The sequence below is a fragment of the Leptonotus elevatus genome, chromosome 5, assembly GCF_054856555.1.
Source record: "Leptonotus elevatus isolate MCC_2025b chromosome 5, RoL_Lele_1.0, whole genome shotgun sequence".
In the NCBI taxonomy this organism is placed as follows: Eukaryota; Metazoa; Chordata; class Actinopteri; order Syngnathiformes; family Syngnathidae; genus Leptonotus; species Leptonotus elevatus.
Window position 1 is genome coordinate 23,436,639 of NC_141243.1, and position 16,798 is coordinate 23,453,436.

Sequence of the window (16,798 nt, forward strand, 5' to 3'; positions counted from 1 at the left end):
CTTGTATAATCTAAAAAGAAGTAACACCAAAAAAGAAAAACAATATTTTAGCATGACCTAAATAAAACTAAAATTTTCTATGCACACAAAAACATCAGTGTTGTATATAATGATAAGTATTCATATGGTGATGCAATGTATCGTTCCAGTTATTCCCATACCTTCTGATGTTTGGCTCCCCGAATGTGGGCAGCATATGCATCTGCACCGGTGCAGGAAACATCACAAAGCTCGCAGCGGAGTTGGTTCTGAGAACTTCGGGCCAATAACCCACCACCGCTACCACTGCTGCTGTTACTGTTCTGTGAAACCTTCAGCGCTGCTTCCTTCTTCTTGTGCTTCTGGCCTTCCAGGTGCTCCTTGTAAGTCTGGAACATTTATAGAAATACACATTTACTTCAGACACCATTTTTCTTAGCCTATTGAACAAGAGCTTTTTTCTTCAATAATCTCTGACATTTTGACAAGCTTTGACAAAAAAAATCCTGTAAATCTGCACTCGCTTCACAGAATCGGTTATAGAGACCGCGTTTCTGAGCAACAGCTCATTTACATTTTAAATGGCTTCATACATTTTCTTTTTTTTACAATGTTATTATCTTTGTGAACATTTCTCAATTAAATGTATTATCCAATTTTGAGCTGTAGTACTGGTTCACCACAATCAGAACGTCAAAAGGAGTTTGCCTATAGCAGTCAGAATACATTTTTTTTTTTAAAGATAGCATCTTGGATACATTTGACGTGACAACAAATGCAGCTGCGAGCTTTTGACAGGTAGTTTCTGAAATTGTCCTGCACATAATACACATAATATAGTCAGTTGCAAATGCAGCTGTGATGCGGAGTACAAGTGAATATCAAACATCCGGTCAACTTTTCCGTGAAGCCTCACCAACATTTACTTCCTCTGTCAATGATACAGTGAGATCAACTCGGTGAGGGTTTTTTGCGTATGTTTGGCAGCTTACTTATCCTTTCATGTGTAGTTGTCGTACTAGTGGAGTTGTGTAATCCTCCATATGGTTCGTGGTGGAACAAAGTGTCGGCGAATTGCTCTTCACGACGAACGTTTTAGGGCAAATATTACAAGTTGGTTGATAGGTTTGGTCTTGTCAACCCAAATAATTTCCAGGTTAGGGACGTGAACTTGAGTCTTTTTATCAACCCATTAAGGCCTAAAGCGCCTGGCAAAACATGCCTTTAAAACCTAAAGGTGACTTTTGAGTCACCCCAAAAACCTGAAGTTTTCCTGGAAATTCAACAATATTAAAAATAATTGATATCTTAGCTCCTGAAGCAGATAGAAACATAATTCCCAACATTTTAGAACTTACACTCGCGGCGTTCACATAAACTTAAGTTCATTATTATAAACCTTCAATATATACATATTTTTAAATCAACAAACAAATGTCGCATCTGTGGGTGTATAACTCCAAATATATTTACTTTCAACACTGGAGCGCAGTTAAAATAACCTAGGCGGATCGGGGTAATTATTCGTCGTCCATTCCGTTACAAAGCCGTCAAAAATTTCAACATCATCATTGTGTACAAACACATTTCTTAACAGTATGTCACTGTCGACTTGTTACACTGATTCGAATTCCTCCCACGCCGTTGTCAAACGCGTCATTTATTTAATAACTCCCGCGAATCTGCGTCAACCATAAACGCTCAAATAAAATTCCAGGACATGCTGTGAGGCCTACGTCGCCCTATCGTGCATATTCTGATACATTTCATCGGCTAAGAAACCAAGAATTGGTCAAAACACAACAAAATGACATGTCCGCTCTCCCGGGTTTAAAGGGAGAAGAGTGCAAGTGCGCTCCGGCCTTTAAAAGATAGATGCGCGATCACGCGCTCCCAGCCTTAATGGGTTAAATTACTTGCTAAGACAAAAGACAACTCAAACTCTATTTCCTCACTTTATAACATAGTCGTCTTACATTCCATTCATGTGACTGAATACTACCCACTAACTTGCAGAATGAAAACGTATCACTCCCTCCTCCTTTGCAGTCTATGCAAGCTGATGCGCTGAATTAAGACTGGCATCTATTAATGCATGTTTTTTTTTGTCAAGGGTCCATGAGGCGCACGCACAATGGGAGTTCACTCATACACTCCCTGGTGACCTTCATATACAATTTTCAAACTCACCTGCGGGCCAGCACAGCTGATCTTACAGACGTCACAATAGTGGATTTGTGGGGGTTTTGGTGGCTGCTTGGGTCGGAGCTGCTTATTCTGAAAGGGAGGTTTCTTAGTGAAAGTGTTTCCAGTCCATGCTGCAGTTGCAGCCACAGCCGCCACCGCCTGTTTCTGGTGCTGCTGCTGCTGCTGTTGGTAATAACTTGAGGCAGCTGAATAGACTGCGGCTTCATATCCTGAATATGAGGTTCCTAGAAAAAAAAAAGAAAGAAAGAAAAAAGTTTTAATTGCATTTTTCCATCATTTTCTTTGCTGCTATTCCAATCTTAGATGGGACACGTGGTGGGCTACACTGAGCATAATAGCAAGGCTGGCATGTAATTTGTCGTTCGCAAATGCTCCCCCCTGCCCCGACAAAGATTATCCTGGGCTAAGCAAGTTTTCTGGGGGAAACCCTGTTCATACAGTAATAATATGGTGGTTTTGACATCATTTGTTTATTCCATCCCTCGCCCCACCCCAAAACAGAACTGTTGTTCCACGTGTGTATTTTTGGCATGTTTCTGGCTTGGAACCTGACGAGAAGTACCAGTAAAAACAATTTTTACTATTCACCGTAAATCCCAAAGCATCACAAAATCTCCACTATTTCATTTATTTATCATAAAACATCTGATGTTACTAGTGCTGTCAATATTGAATATTTCTAGAATTGATTTGATCTATTTAATCAATTAATCAGATAAAATTAGATTTTGTATTATAGTGTATTACAAAAACTTTTTTTCCCAAGATTACACTTTATTAACTAATTATTGTTGTTATTTTTGGTATTGTTTAGTAGTAAGAAAAACCACTACCAAACAATTACCGTAATTTCTGGACTATAAACCGCATCCGACTGTAAGCCGCAGGTCTTTTAATGTTACCGCACCAGGTTCCCGCTACTTTTTTTTCCATACTGAGTGCGCAAATTGTCTTGCTCTCGTTCTGTCTCTTCTACTGTATTTGGGCTCACTGGGTTTGGTTTGCTCTGCCCGATGCTCTTGCGCTTCCTTTATAGTGCGCTCCATTGTAATCTGATGGATAAACCGCACCTTTGTATTAGTCGTAGGGTCGACGACAAGTGAAAAAAATAGCGGCTTATAGTCCAGAAATTACTGTAAGCAATATCACACAAGAGAGATTTCACCCAAATTTTTTTTAAACTGATTCAGATATGGGTTCATTCATTGTTTTCCAAAGTAACAGCAGAGCAGGCAAAATTATTATTTTGACTAAACCCAAAAGATAATCAGTCTGCTTTCATTAAGAACTACAGAAATCAGAGAAACGATACTGTTGAAAGGCTGAAATCAGAGGATTTGGACAATTTTAAGTTAAACAATGGCTCTAAATGAACTTATTAAAATAGTTGTTGATTAATGTAATTAATCGATTAGTTGCTGATTAAACGATTCATTTTTACGCCTCTAACAAATTACTATGCATTACACTGGTGTCTGGGAATAGCAATGTATGTCCAAAATCGTCACTTTTCAGGAGACCCCAAGGACCACGTTTTTTTCCCAACCATGAACATTGCACCATCAAAGAGAACAAGCCATTTTTAACACTTTAGATTAGTCAGTAGTGGGGTATCCATCCAATTGTTTCGAATTTTTTAAGATAGTACTGAAAATGCGGCAAACGGACATGCAACTTAAGCCCCTTTCCATCTGTTCTTCTTTTGCGAATATTGAGAGGAGACCCCGCCGCTGTAGGTGGAAGTATACACCATAGAGATGGGATCCACCATTAAATTAAAAGAAGAAGAACAGGAAGCAACTGTACCGTGCAATGACATTATATGCGTTTGCTTTTGTAATTCTTAATAAACCATAGCGTTTCTTTGCTGTTTTCCATCTAAAATTGCATTAGTATTCGCTTCTTTAATTCCAAAAAGATTTCAGTTTCGCCATCCCTCCAAACATACCTTACTTTATCATCAGACATTGCTTTGGGACCGCAAACGTACGTGTGACGTAATATCCGGACAAAACGCGTGACATGTATCCGGTCTTGTCAGCGTTTATTTGCAAAACCTGTTTCCATAGGCAAAATTTTAATTTCCCTTTTTTTAAAAACTTTTATTTGGCGAATTTTGGGGCCTTTTTTTCACATTTCTAGCGTTTTCATTCAGTTTTATTTTCGCATTTCTTGAAAATTCAAATAAGAATATGTGGATGTAAACCCTACTAGTAATTCATAAAAATGACACACATGTGCACTGACCAAAATTATATAAATTTATAAAAAACAACATGAAATTTGCCAATTGTGATTTATGAGGTTGTAGTCCGACGCCAGCGATATAATACTTAAATTTTTGAGCATGGATACCATGGATAGTGATACCACATTGTAACTTGTCATGGTCATTAAACTAACCTTGCAGCCGAGCTGAAGCTCAGCATGACATGATGACACAGTAAGATGATTTCCAGCAGGCAGTTAATATAGGATTAACATGGTGGTTTAATTTCTAGGGATGCACGATAATATTGGTGGCCGATAATTATCGGCAATTATTGGCCGATTTGACGTCATACAGATAAACCAGATAATAAAGAAATCTGCCGATAATAATAGACATGCCACATTGGTCCATCTGTTGTGGTTGTGGCTCAAGTTGTGCCCAACTCCTCAACTGCTCCCCTCTCCTATGGTAATGTCGTATATTTGTGGCATCATAATCCGCGCGACTTCGTGTTCACAAAAGATGCATTATGTGTGGGCTTTCTTTACTGTCCTGTTATGGGGGAAAAAAAAACATTTAACACATATTAACATAAGTTTATACTGTATTGTGGACACCTGTATTTTCTTTAACAATGGGCTTTTCACTTCTTGTACATGAAGCAATATCAAAGTGACCTTGACTAATAGGTCTGCTTGGAACAGACTGCTTGCTTTCCTGTCTAGCTGACCCTCGCTTTCTCCTCCCCCCAAAAATATATAAAAGGAACCCAAAAGACACATTGTTTTCCAGACCGTTTTATTCATCTCGCCCAACTACCGAAAATTCCACAACACTCCCCAAAATGTTACCCTAGCAGTTTTTTGTTGCTTTTTTAAAACATGACTGTTTTGTTTTGGCAAACTCAAAATGAGTTACTGGTTGTCTTTGAAGCAGAGGTATCAATAAATTCAGCTTCATGGTGCTTTATACAATGTTTCAATGTATTTGTACATGTTAGACTTAAAGTAGGATTTGAAAGTATATTTGTTTTCAAGTTAATTTTGCAAACAATTATCGACATCGACGCTTTCTAAATTATTGGTTTATGGTATTGGTTGAAAACAGCATTACCGTACATCACTATTCATTTCACAACTTGTAGGTGGGCAGGCACTCAAAACACCCAAACATTTGTATACAAGAAAAGTATATTTTCCATAAAAGGTCGCCTTTTAGGATTATGTGTCATTATTAAGACACCTGCATAGACGATCTACAAAGCTGTAAAGATATCCATGTCACCGTTTGACATTATATCCATTTGCGACAATCTACCAGCAGCTATATTGTTTTGAGTTGATGTGACATAGAATAAACATCCACTATTAACTACAGTATGTTGTTGTGGGCAAACCACCACCATACTTTGCAGAGACAGACACTTACCGGAGTAGGTGACAGCATTTGTGCTGTAAGTTGGACTCTGGGAATATGATGGGACCACGGAAGCGGCAGCCACAGGCTGGACAGTGGAGGTCACAGGGTAGATGGGGAAAGAGGATGTTGCAGGACTGGGTGCAGATGGCTTAATCACAGACACCTGACGAGTCTGCTGTGTCTGGGTGTATGATGTTACCCCTTGACTATACCCTGGTTTGGGGGCTGGTGAACCAAAAGTAGATATTCACAGGCCTTGTTATCATGACAATTGAAAAACTTAACTATGAGATCATTTTGGTCATTGGGCCAAGGGAGCAATATTGTTTAGGTCGGTTGAACTGACAATGTTCAAAGTAATGCAGTAATGAAGTAAACCCGGAGAAAAATAATTCATATCTTCGTTCAGTAAATACATTTCACACAAAACAATTTCATTTACAATCAAGAGAACTAAAAGAGTGCCCAATGTTTGCATAAAATATAGGATAACAGTGACGTGGAGTTAAAAAGCCACAGAGAGCTGAAAATGTATTAATTCTTCAAGAAAGCATTTACCTGTTTGATAGTAGGACTCTGCAACAGTAGGTTGTGGCTGAGCAGCAGCCGCCACCACTGCAGTTGCTGTTGGCTGCTGGTAATACTGCTTGGTGTCATATGCTACAGCAGAAGCTGTGGACCGGACGTAGGAGTAGGAGTCCTAAAAATGAAAACATTAACAGTCATATTATGGCTTTTCTAATTCCCTCATCTTCAATACAAATGCATTTCTAGTGCAGTGCATTTTCACCAGAAAGACTCAACTTGGACATCAGAAATTATTCCCTACATTCCATTTCATCTGACCAGAGAAACTGAGTTACAAGAAGTTGCCGACCAAAACTGTACAGAGTTGACGACAGCAGTTTTGGAGTTGTTGAAGTCGGCAGAGAGATTCTCTCATCTTATTTCATTGAGAGCAAAGACATATTACGTTTACATGCACTTTTTCATTTTAGAGCTGACAGGTTTTTGACCTTTGTCCTCTATTTGCACAAATACGTTATTGTCAATTTTATTTGAATTCCAATTTCCAGGAGGAAATAAACATGTTAGTTTACATGCACTTTACTTTTTCAGTGTTAATCAACATTCTTGTTTTTTTTACCATATGTAAAAATACTGTAGGTTATGTGCAAATTTTTGAATTTAAATCAATATTGAATCTCAACCTTAAGAATCAAAATATAATTCAATCACAATCTAAGGCTTGTATCTGTCACTGAGCGGCAAAGTTCCCATAACTACCATTCTTCTTCATCATCTTTTTATCCCTTTTAAAGTGTCAAAGAGGATGAAGAAAAAGAACAGATTATTTTAAAGAAAGACCTACATATCCCAATACAGTGGCGTAAATATTGACGGTGCAGCCGTCGCACTGGGACGCAAGGGCCCATGACAGAAGAAAGAAAGAAAGAAAGAACAAAAACGAACAGGAAAAAACGGTTTTTAAATTTATTTTGTGTTCTATTTTGTAAATAGGATCTCGACGGGTCAGTCACGCTGTGGGACGTGGAAATTATCATTTAATCACCTGCCTTCGGTATGTCAGTTACGATGAGTCTCGATGACGAGTTGAAAAAAAAGTGGTAGCTCGTGTGTGCGTGTGTGTGCGCCATCGTCGTCATCATGCTTTGCAAACTAAAAAAAAATGCGGCGGGCAAAAAAGAAAAGGCCAACAAGCTATAAAAAAAAAATCCTCAAATAGACGTGGTTTCAGTCCAGGCCAGGTGCCCTGCTCCCTGCACTGGAGACGAGCAGGGGCTTGCCGGCAGCTGGCTCGTTCGCAGAAGCGACATGGACCCTCCAGCCGCATCCTGCTTCTCCCCGTGGTCAAAAGGAGATTCGGCTATGCCCACATGTAGACCAGTTACATGTACTATTTTGTCCATAAATGGAGGACCCTGCCTCCTGCGCAAAAAGCTCCTGTATAGGCCCCTGTATAATAACAATTGGCTCAGGCCCACTGGACCATTCTCCAGATACAATAAACAAGGAGACAAGTGTTTTTTCTGACAAATACTACTTTGGACCTGAGGAGCTTTTTTATGTAATGGTTAGTGGGATTCAAATCTATGGCAAAATACTTTATTGTTTTTTCCCCCACATTGAGCCTTTTGTACATATCACAATATTAAAATTGGACGCCCTGCAAAAGTCCTTGGTTACAAATAGCACTTCTCTCAAATAGCTGTGTGCACGCACGAGTGTGTGCTTGCTTGTGTGTGTGAGGTGTGTGGGTGGATGCCAAATGGCACATTTGAACGCGCTCTGAGCATTAATGCTGTCACTATCAATTTTTTTTATTTATTAATATTAATGTGTTCATATGTAATGAGTTTGTTTAATGATTTTAGTATGCATCTTAGCCATGATGCAGTTGTACAGTATAAAAATGCATAATATGAAATAATCACAAAACTTATGGGCTACCACTGCAAATTATTTTGTTGATACCCACAAACTTGTGCAGAGTGTGAAATTTTCTGATAATACTTGCACTTCTGTTCTAAACATCAACTTGACATTTTTAGTATTTAAGATGTAAATGTATATTTATGGTGTATGATGTATAGACACTTGTGTACAAAAAATATGAATAAAAAACATTGTAGTATTTATCAGTAATATAATGAAAATGCTGTGAAATGTGAATACCGGTATTTACTTTGCAAGTCAATTCACGTTTGCACCCCTAAATTTTCTTCCTATGCCCCTAAAATTTTAAGTTGGGGTTTGCCGCGCTCCTCGCAAGAAATGTTAGTCTGCAGCCCTGATATGTGCTAGAAATGGGTAAACCACCATCAGCGAATCTGCCCACTGCATCGCTGAGGTGTGTCCCACATTGTCCCTCAAAAATGGCCGATAATGGAATTGGTCACCGCCGCGAGTACCGATACCTTAAAATAAGACTGGTATTGGCACCGAAACCTGGTATCGGTAGTCACCCATCATATCATCATCAAATTGAGCCAGGAAAAAAAACCGTTATTCCATTGATTAATCCAGTAATTCCACCCCCCGCAATTGTGCCCTGTGATTCACATTACCGGTAGTTCTTTTTTTTCTGAATTTCCAAAACAGATGGATGAAATTTAAAATGCATGCTAATATTTTCCTGATTAAAAAAAAACAAAACAAACAATGAGTTTGTGTGTGAAAAAAAGGACACCCCAGCAGGATGATTTTTTGAAATACACGTTTTAAGGTTAATATTTTACTATTTAAGTAGCCTCCCCAAAATTTTGCAAAAATAAAACCTAATAAAATAAAAAAGTATCACAATACGTATCAGATGGTTACTTAAGTATCAGGATCCGGATTGGATCGTGACAGAAGTGGATCGTCCCAGCCCTAGTGTTTTTTAAGCAAATAACAATTGCCATTCAGCCACTAGATGGTGCACTAACAGAGGAACTACAAATCAGATCACAGCCACCATTACAATACTGAAAAAATAAAGTCAGTGTATAAAACACGGACGCCCCGAACCGGCAGCGGTTCGAGGCAGAAAATACAAGTTGCTCCCATTTATAAAGTAAAATTATCCAACTTTGTCAACTTTTTCCTCCCAGCCCTACAGAGCATATTTCCGAACTCTACCTCAAATAACTTAAGTATCGAAAGTATCATTATACAAGTAGGGCCTAACGATTTGGAAAATACTTTTAATTGCAATTCCCCCCTCTATGTTCTATCTTAATTGTTCAAGACCTACGTGACCATAAAATCAAGCTGTTGTACCTGGTAGTTTTGTGAGGTGACTGGTGGTGGTGGTGGAGGAACTTCAGGCTGCCGCTGAGTGTAGCCATAGTCAGCTGTAGCATGAGTTGGCTGGTATGCCCCGTATGCTGCAGCAGTAGCAGCCACAGCAACTGGTGCAGGCCGAGCAACGGCTACTGTCGCTGCTGTGGGAGCGTAGGCTGCTGCCACAGTGTGAGCAGCCACAGGTGCTTGATGAACTGTATAACTGGCCACCGTGGTGGGATGGGTGTATGCTACACCGGCAGCTGGCTGCTGACTGGCAGGAGAAAATACAAAGCAGTTTTTAGGTATGTGTTGCATCTTACAGCATCATAAACATTCTCTGCAAAACAAGATCACCATTATTTCTCGACATGTCTTGTGACGTACAACAAAAAAAAAAAAGAGTTAACATCATTACAACTAGTACAGAAGTCAATCTCAATCTGTGGTATTTTTCTCAATGAAACAGCACGAATACTGCAAAAAACAAAAACAAAAAATAATAATAATAGCAATAATTCAGGGTCTTCTGGCTATTTCATGGGCCCAAAAAATTTTCATTTGACTGAAAACTTTTTATTTTTAATATGACTGCGGTCAAATTTTGCAGTGCAGTGAGGCACACACAGATTCTTTTTAAATAATATTTTACATGACAAGTGTAATCTTGTCCAAACTGGGAGATTTTCAAACACAAAATACAAAAATAGAAAAAACAAAAGGGGCCGCTTGGTGTGGTGGAAAAAAAAAATGTATCAATTTGATGCAATTTGATAAAAAAAAAAAAACTCAAACAAAATGAAAAGACTATCAATAATCTTTCTATACATGGTCATATTATGCTATGGGTTGGGAGAGTTACTTTTAAAATGTATTCATAGTTTCTAGTTGCCTGTTAAAGAATGTAGTTAGTAATGTAATTAGTAATGTAATTCAACTACAATAATAGTAAAGTAAAATATCCTGAAGAAAATCTGCAGATTCTATTTGCCTTTGTGATGACAGACCTTTGATGAATTTGCATGCAGCTACAGTAAAAGATGGTGCACATTTTTCAGAAGTGCTCTGGCAATAATTTAGCTACAGTATGGTACACGAAAACATTATTCCTCGCTCGTAACTCACCTTTGTTTTAAAGTACGTCTAAAAAAAATTGACAACGTTGTTGTCCCATATATTTTTTTATTTATTTACTCATTTTTGTTTAAAATAAAAAATGTATAACCTGCTACTGATCAGAATAATACTATTGTCCTAAGGCAAAATCTAAAATCACTGCAAAGTTCCATTATTTGCGAGTGAAAAATAGAGTTGAAGTCTAAACTCCCCACTGTTTCATGAAATTCCGATAGGCAGGCAATGTAAATTGCCACAAACTGATGATCTTGTTTCCCTGAACACACTGGAGATATTACTCTGAAGGCCTGCTCACATCCAACTGGAGCAGAATACTGTCACGTCCCCCTCCCCCCGGCATGAACAATGGCAGCAGTGGAAAACATTCCACTATCAAGTAAACTGTATGGACACAAACAGTGAGCGACGACCTCCTCGATCATAAGAAAGCTCGCAGAGAGGTGATCGCCTTACCTATACTGCGCAGCAGCGCCATGAGTGAATCCAAAGTAATTGCCGGTAGCCATTTTGGCATCTTCACCAAGCCGGCTGGGCACTGCGGAGGACAGACATACAGGGTTACGCTAAGCTAACGGTTAGCAACAAGCTAAACGGAGCACACGACAAATGAGCTTGTTATGTCAATACCGTTTCGACAGCTCTGTAAATAGTAAACATGAATGCTGCATTGACACCTACCATAGGTGAAGGATACAACAGGACATATGGGAATCATTGGTTTCGTATGTTCTATCGACGATCGAGTAGGTCAGCGTATTTGTATTACATGTCGTACCCGGAAATGGCGTATTAGTGCCTGCGCGTCAGTGCGTGTGCGCGTGCGCGATAGCCAACACAAACGGCGAGAGACAGACGGAACACCAGATCCATGTACATAGTACATACATGTATTTTAGAGGGCAAAATCACTATAAAATGTCTTTAGTGTCCTCACTGGTGATCATGAAAATTGAGCGGGGGTGAGAGGAATCATTCAGAGAGCTAGTGGCCACTAGTCTGCAGGACATGTGTAGGACTAACTATGAATTCATAAAAATAAAATAAAATATTGATTTAAATAAATACGCAAAAAAAAATTCCATCACATCAACAAATATTTTTTTGTATGGATAAAAAACGTAGGTCTGACCGCGCTGACATCTTTTGCTGATCTTTCTGCTGCAGATACCCGAAAGAGAAGAACTTAGCGAACATAGCTATTGGTGGTAGGCTGGCAAAGTGTGGTCTCTCTAGGGACCGTAGTGCACGTGTTTCAAAATCCATCCATCCATCCATCCAGCCATCCATCCATCATTCGGGTCGCAGGGGTAGCAGTTTTAGCAGGGAAGCCCAGACTTCCTTCTCCCCAGCCACTTCGTCTACTCCTTTGGTGGGATCCCAAGGCGTTCCCCACACCACCCTAGAGACATAGTCTCTCCAGCCTGTCCTAGGTTGTCCCCAGGGCCTCCCCGCAAGGAAGGAAATGCCCAGAACACCTCTAGGAGGCAACTGAACCAGATGCCTGAGCCACCTCAGCTGGCTCCTCTCAACGTGGAGGAAGTTTCTTGCCATTCGTCAGAAAAATGAGGTTTCGTCGACTACAGACCGACGGACAGTCTGTCACTATCCAAGAACTGTCAGACTCTGGTAAAAATATGTTAAACACCCACCTCTGCTCATTTAAGGCATACATTATTCACATCTCAACGACTGAAGCATGGAGAAATCTTCCCACAATAGGGCATTGTACAAAGTTTCATCAACACAGAGTCAATGTACTTCCCCACGAACTGTAATCCAGTTGCTGCCAACCCATTGTCTCAGTTTGCAAGTTATCATGTTCACCGTCTTACTGGACTAGTTCAGACTAGTCTAGAATAGACCATTGGAAGTATGTGATTTATTTATTTTTGGCATGTCCAGTGCTCAGATAAGTGGTTAAATGAATCAAGAATATTATGTATGGTACAATTTGTAGCTACTACATTGTACTGTACAACCTGAACATGGTTTTACAGTCCACAAAAATTATTTCAGCAAAACAAGTTTTGATCATGTAGTTTATATATAATATATTTTCATCATCACATTTTGCATGTTTGCCAGAAATTACTTGCTCACCCCGTCATTACTGTCCCTTTTTTGTTTTTAGAGAAAGAGCTCAGTATTCGACATGTCATCATCATTGCTCTCTCTCTCTTTTTTTTGGTATGGCGTAAGTATGTGCGTGTGCGGGTGGGTGTATGTGTGCATATGTGCGTGCGTGTGAATGTGTGCTCATTAATTCACCTAAAACCTATCCCATACCGTTCACCTAAACCGAATACTTCAGAATCCAGCTTGAGTCGTGAGGTTGTCAGGAGACCCGAGGAAGGATCAAAGAAAAGAAAGGAAAGTGAAATCCAGCACCAACCAGACATCACCTACTACCCACCGGGTTACCAACCAGAATCTTTCACCAACTACAGAAACATAAACATTCCAACAAATTAGGGAGACCTCAAGAGACTAAAGGAAAGACTAAAGAAAGGAAGGAAGGATAGATGAAGCAGAGTGAGATCCACAGACATCAGCCTCCACCGATTCAACGACCAGAGAAAGAAGCAGATTGTGTTTGAATTTTGGTAGATGCTAATGTGGTGGATCTGGCATGCATAAAAACCTCCACCAAAGAGGGGAGGACAGAGCAAGCACAACCCCCCAGGGCCCCCCAGGCTGCGGCAGCGCCAAGGCACAACCCCCAGGCCCCGCAGGGGCCACCGGCCGGAGAGCAAACCCAGGAGCCCGGGGAGCTCCCCACCCCAACACGGCCCGCGCCCCAAGCCCAACGCAGTAGAACGAGGCACGAGCCCTATGTGTCTATCAACAAAGTATATTGTGCAAAACTAGTGCAGTGAGTTAAGAGGAGCGACCAGCGGGGCCTCTCCCAAACCGGCAGGGGGCAGGAGCCAAACCCGACCCCAGCACCAACATGAAAATAAGTGTTGGTAGTGTTTTGTAAACACTGGAGACAAATGTCGGAGTCTGAGAGTCCCATTTTCTTCATCATATATTGAGTAATATATGTTCTATGAATAATTTTGTATTGGATAAGTTTTAAATTTGTGTGTTTTGTCATTTTAAAAATGTTTTCACAAACTTGAATCCAAAAGTCAAATTCCAGAGCTATAGACAATTCTGTCTCCCATTTCGAGATGGGTAAATACATTTTATCTGTATTTGAAGAAACTATATTTTTGAGAGTTTTTGTTGTTGTCGGAGAAAGCTTTGTAATATCTTTAGCTAAAACAGGCGGTTGGAACGTACCTGAAGTGTTGGTATTTTTAACTTGCAAATAATGTAAAAAAAATTGTTTTTTATTTTGTATTTTTGGAGCAAGGTTGTATGTTATAAACATATTATCTGAGACCAGGCGGTCAGGGTGGAAGGAAGGACCACATTTCCTATGAGGAAAAGCAGATTGCATAGTTTTTAAAATGTTTTATTTTAGCTCATCCCAGTTAGTGAAATCCTGGCCAATGTTGATCCTTGACTGTCCTTTCATCCGGGGTAGCTTTTGACGTATGCCATAAAGCAGTAAGCACATTTGTAGTTTTTTTTTGTGTAACAGTGTTCCTACCATCTTCCTCAAAGTTGCTTAGTGCCTGTAAAAATGATACAGAACCCCTCAGGCCATGGCAAAGATACCATTCAACTAGTTTTAAGTCAATGTTTCATCAGAAAAGTTATGAAAATATTTTATTAAGGTTGGAAAGTTCCTTAGTGCTACTTTAAAGTATATATCTGAGTAAGAAAAAGAAAAAATATATACATTTTTAAATGACCTTCATAGACGGTATGTAAATGTAAGAAACACTCCCCTTCAAAAGGCTTTGCTAATTTCTTGAGAAAGTTGAAAATGAAACAAGAGACCAATATTTCAGCTTTTATTTCCTGGTATTTACATCTGAATCTGAAACAACACAAGATTGCTTCTTTTTTTTTTACCAACCTGTTTTAAACATACGAGCAAAAGTGTTAGAGGCTGGAGCATGTTTTTTGCCCAGGTGTGCCCTATTATATTGATTATTCAAACAATAAATAGTGTAAAATGTCTCCGGACAGTTTCACATTTGGATTTTGCCTGTGAAGACTACAATTTTAGTAGTTAGTGTCGTTAGCTAAAACCAAGCAATTGTGAAAATAAACAATTATCAGTTACAGCCATTGCAAAAACATTGGTCATAGCCAATATAACCGTTTGTATTTTGGAATGCCCTGAATTCCCAAGAATCCACTGGGGCAAGTAACAGATGTTGAACGAGTGGATGAAGAAAAACAACAGCAGTTGACAACAGAAACATCAGGTGCTGTCAAGAAAGATAAAACAACTACTGTTAAGTGACATAACTTGTATGTATGGTAGGAGTGGAGGTTATAAACATGTAGTAGACAAGTACTGATGTCACGTGACAATAAAAGATGCAAACCACTAGCGAGAGGAATAGGCCTGGCTGGCTACAAAGTTTTATAAATTGATGTGACAAAGAAAAACCTTTACCATTGTGAAATAATCTGCTCATTATCAATATTACAACAACATATTATAACATTAGGCTACACAACTTCTTATGTGAAACTCACTGGAGGTATGTCATGTCTTGATCTCGCATTGCTTCATCTGGGACTGGCCACTAAATCTTTATGAGAGCAGCAGCAAAATTAACACTCAAATGTAAAGAAAATGTTTGGGACAATCCAGTGGGCAGTATTTTATTGAGAAATGGCTTGGTCAGAACCATCAAAAAGCCCAAAACGGATATTTAATTCAGTTCTTGCAACCATGGAATTTGTAAATAACTATTCTGCCTTATCCACTTCATCTGATTGTAATAAGACAACACCTTTGCTCACTTAGAGCCAAATGAGGTATTATATTAAATATAATTCAAGGTAAGTTGTGTCTAAAATCCCCGGATGTAAATACCTGGAAATAAAAGCTCTTGTCTCATCATACAGGAACGATGAAGGAATTAGCCTTTCTGTTCCTACATATATATATAAATATATATATTTGAGGAGAGTGAACACTGATGAGATGCTGACAAAAGTATTTTTTCCCTTCTCCTTTTACATAGGATACATTAGAAAAGAGGGCCTCTTTCAGTAGATGAACTGACGGTTCAGTGTACTGTAGTGTGGGTATTAACAATAGTTTCTTCCCTATCACTGTGAAATGGACTTTTCTGTTCCAAAAACTGTTCCAAGAAGTCAAACTGCCTATCATACTCCATGCATAGTATGATATCATATTGTGACAATGCTTACTATATTGACCAATTGAAATCATGGTTGTCTACTGACATTTGACCAAAAAAAATAAAAATACAGCAGCAAACAGAGTTTGTTCAGTTTTCTTCCACAATTAAAAGTGTGCTGATGGGCAGGTTTTTCAGTTATAGAATAGGCCATTCAGTCAATACATTTTTCCACAGTTACTTTGACACAGTCTTATGAAGACCGTCGGTGTATCAATATTGAAAGTTGTGTGAATTTCCCCAAAGAAATTCTGTGCTCAAGAGGCATTGTGGATTATAGGCAGTAGTCCTGACAGGCACTTCTGATGTTTCATGGCCATTAGAGCCGACGACTTTCTCGTGAAGGAATTGTCCGGTGTCGCATTCTGACTTGGATTTCCTCATCCTGGGAATTAAAAAAAAAAAAAAGATAAAAAAGTGAATAATGCTGCTTCTAAGTTTGTGAAGTCCTCTGTTTTCCCTTTGTGCGGACATATGCATAATTTCCTGAAAAGGCTCAATAAAGTACCTACAGTATTTATCTTTTTGATATGATGATATGTTTAGATGTAAAAGACATTTTCAAAATTGGTTAAAAAAAACTAAATGTTATTAAATGAACATCATACTGTATTTTGCTTTCAGTGTTTAAGCAATCTAGGAACAACTTGCATTTTATTGGCTTGCACTTTAATGTTTGGTATATCTATTTCTGTCCTAGCCCAACAGCTGAAATGCAGTTAAACATTTCAGGGGCAGAGGTAAATGAATACTCAATGGATTTGTGCTTCCATTTTGAGCT

The 16,798-nt window shown here is 39.0% G+C and overlaps 2 protein-coding genes across 6 annotated transcripts in view; both read right to left on the bottom strand.

The window, feature by feature from the left end:
- zfr (zinc finger RNA binding protein) overlaps positions 1 to 11,552 on the bottom strand; it is a 31,957-nt gene extending 20,405 nt beyond the window's left edge. For both annotated transcript variants that reach the window (XR_015094816.1, XM_086075640.1), the window contains exons 1-7: positions 11,420 to 11,552; positions 11,195 to 11,276; positions 9,602 to 9,878; positions 6,377 to 6,518; positions 5,828 to 6,043; positions 2,170 to 2,411; positions 162 to 368 (exon numbers count right to left, since the gene is read on the bottom strand). Coding sequence is in view for 1 of the 2 variants with exons in the window: in XM_086075640.1 (XP_085931766.1) it covers positions 162 to 368; positions 2,170 to 2,411; positions 5,828 to 6,043; positions 6,377 to 6,518; positions 9,602 to 9,878; positions 11,195 to 11,276; positions 11,420 to 11,456 (1,203 nt within the window). In the remaining variant the exon portion in view is untranslated. The remainder of the gene's footprint in view (positions 1 to 161; positions 369 to 2,169; positions 2,412 to 5,827; positions 6,044 to 6,376; positions 6,519 to 9,601; positions 9,879 to 11,194; positions 11,277 to 11,419) is intronic.
- Positions 11,553 to 14,185: 2,633 nt separating this feature from the next.
- The window catches only part of pnpla7b (patatin-like phospholipase domain containing 7b), a 29,571-nt gene continuing 26,958 nt past the window's right edge, over positions 14,186 to 16,798 (bottom strand). For all 4 annotated transcript variants that reach the window (XM_086075048.1, XM_086075050.1, XM_086075049.1 and 1 more), the window contains one exon: positions 14,186 to 16,402. In XM_086075048.1, the coding sequence (XP_085931174.1) occupies positions 16,337 to 16,402 (66 nt within the window). In that variant the 3' untranslated portion in view covers positions 14,186 to 16,336. The remainder of the gene's footprint in view (positions 16,403 to 16,798) is intronic.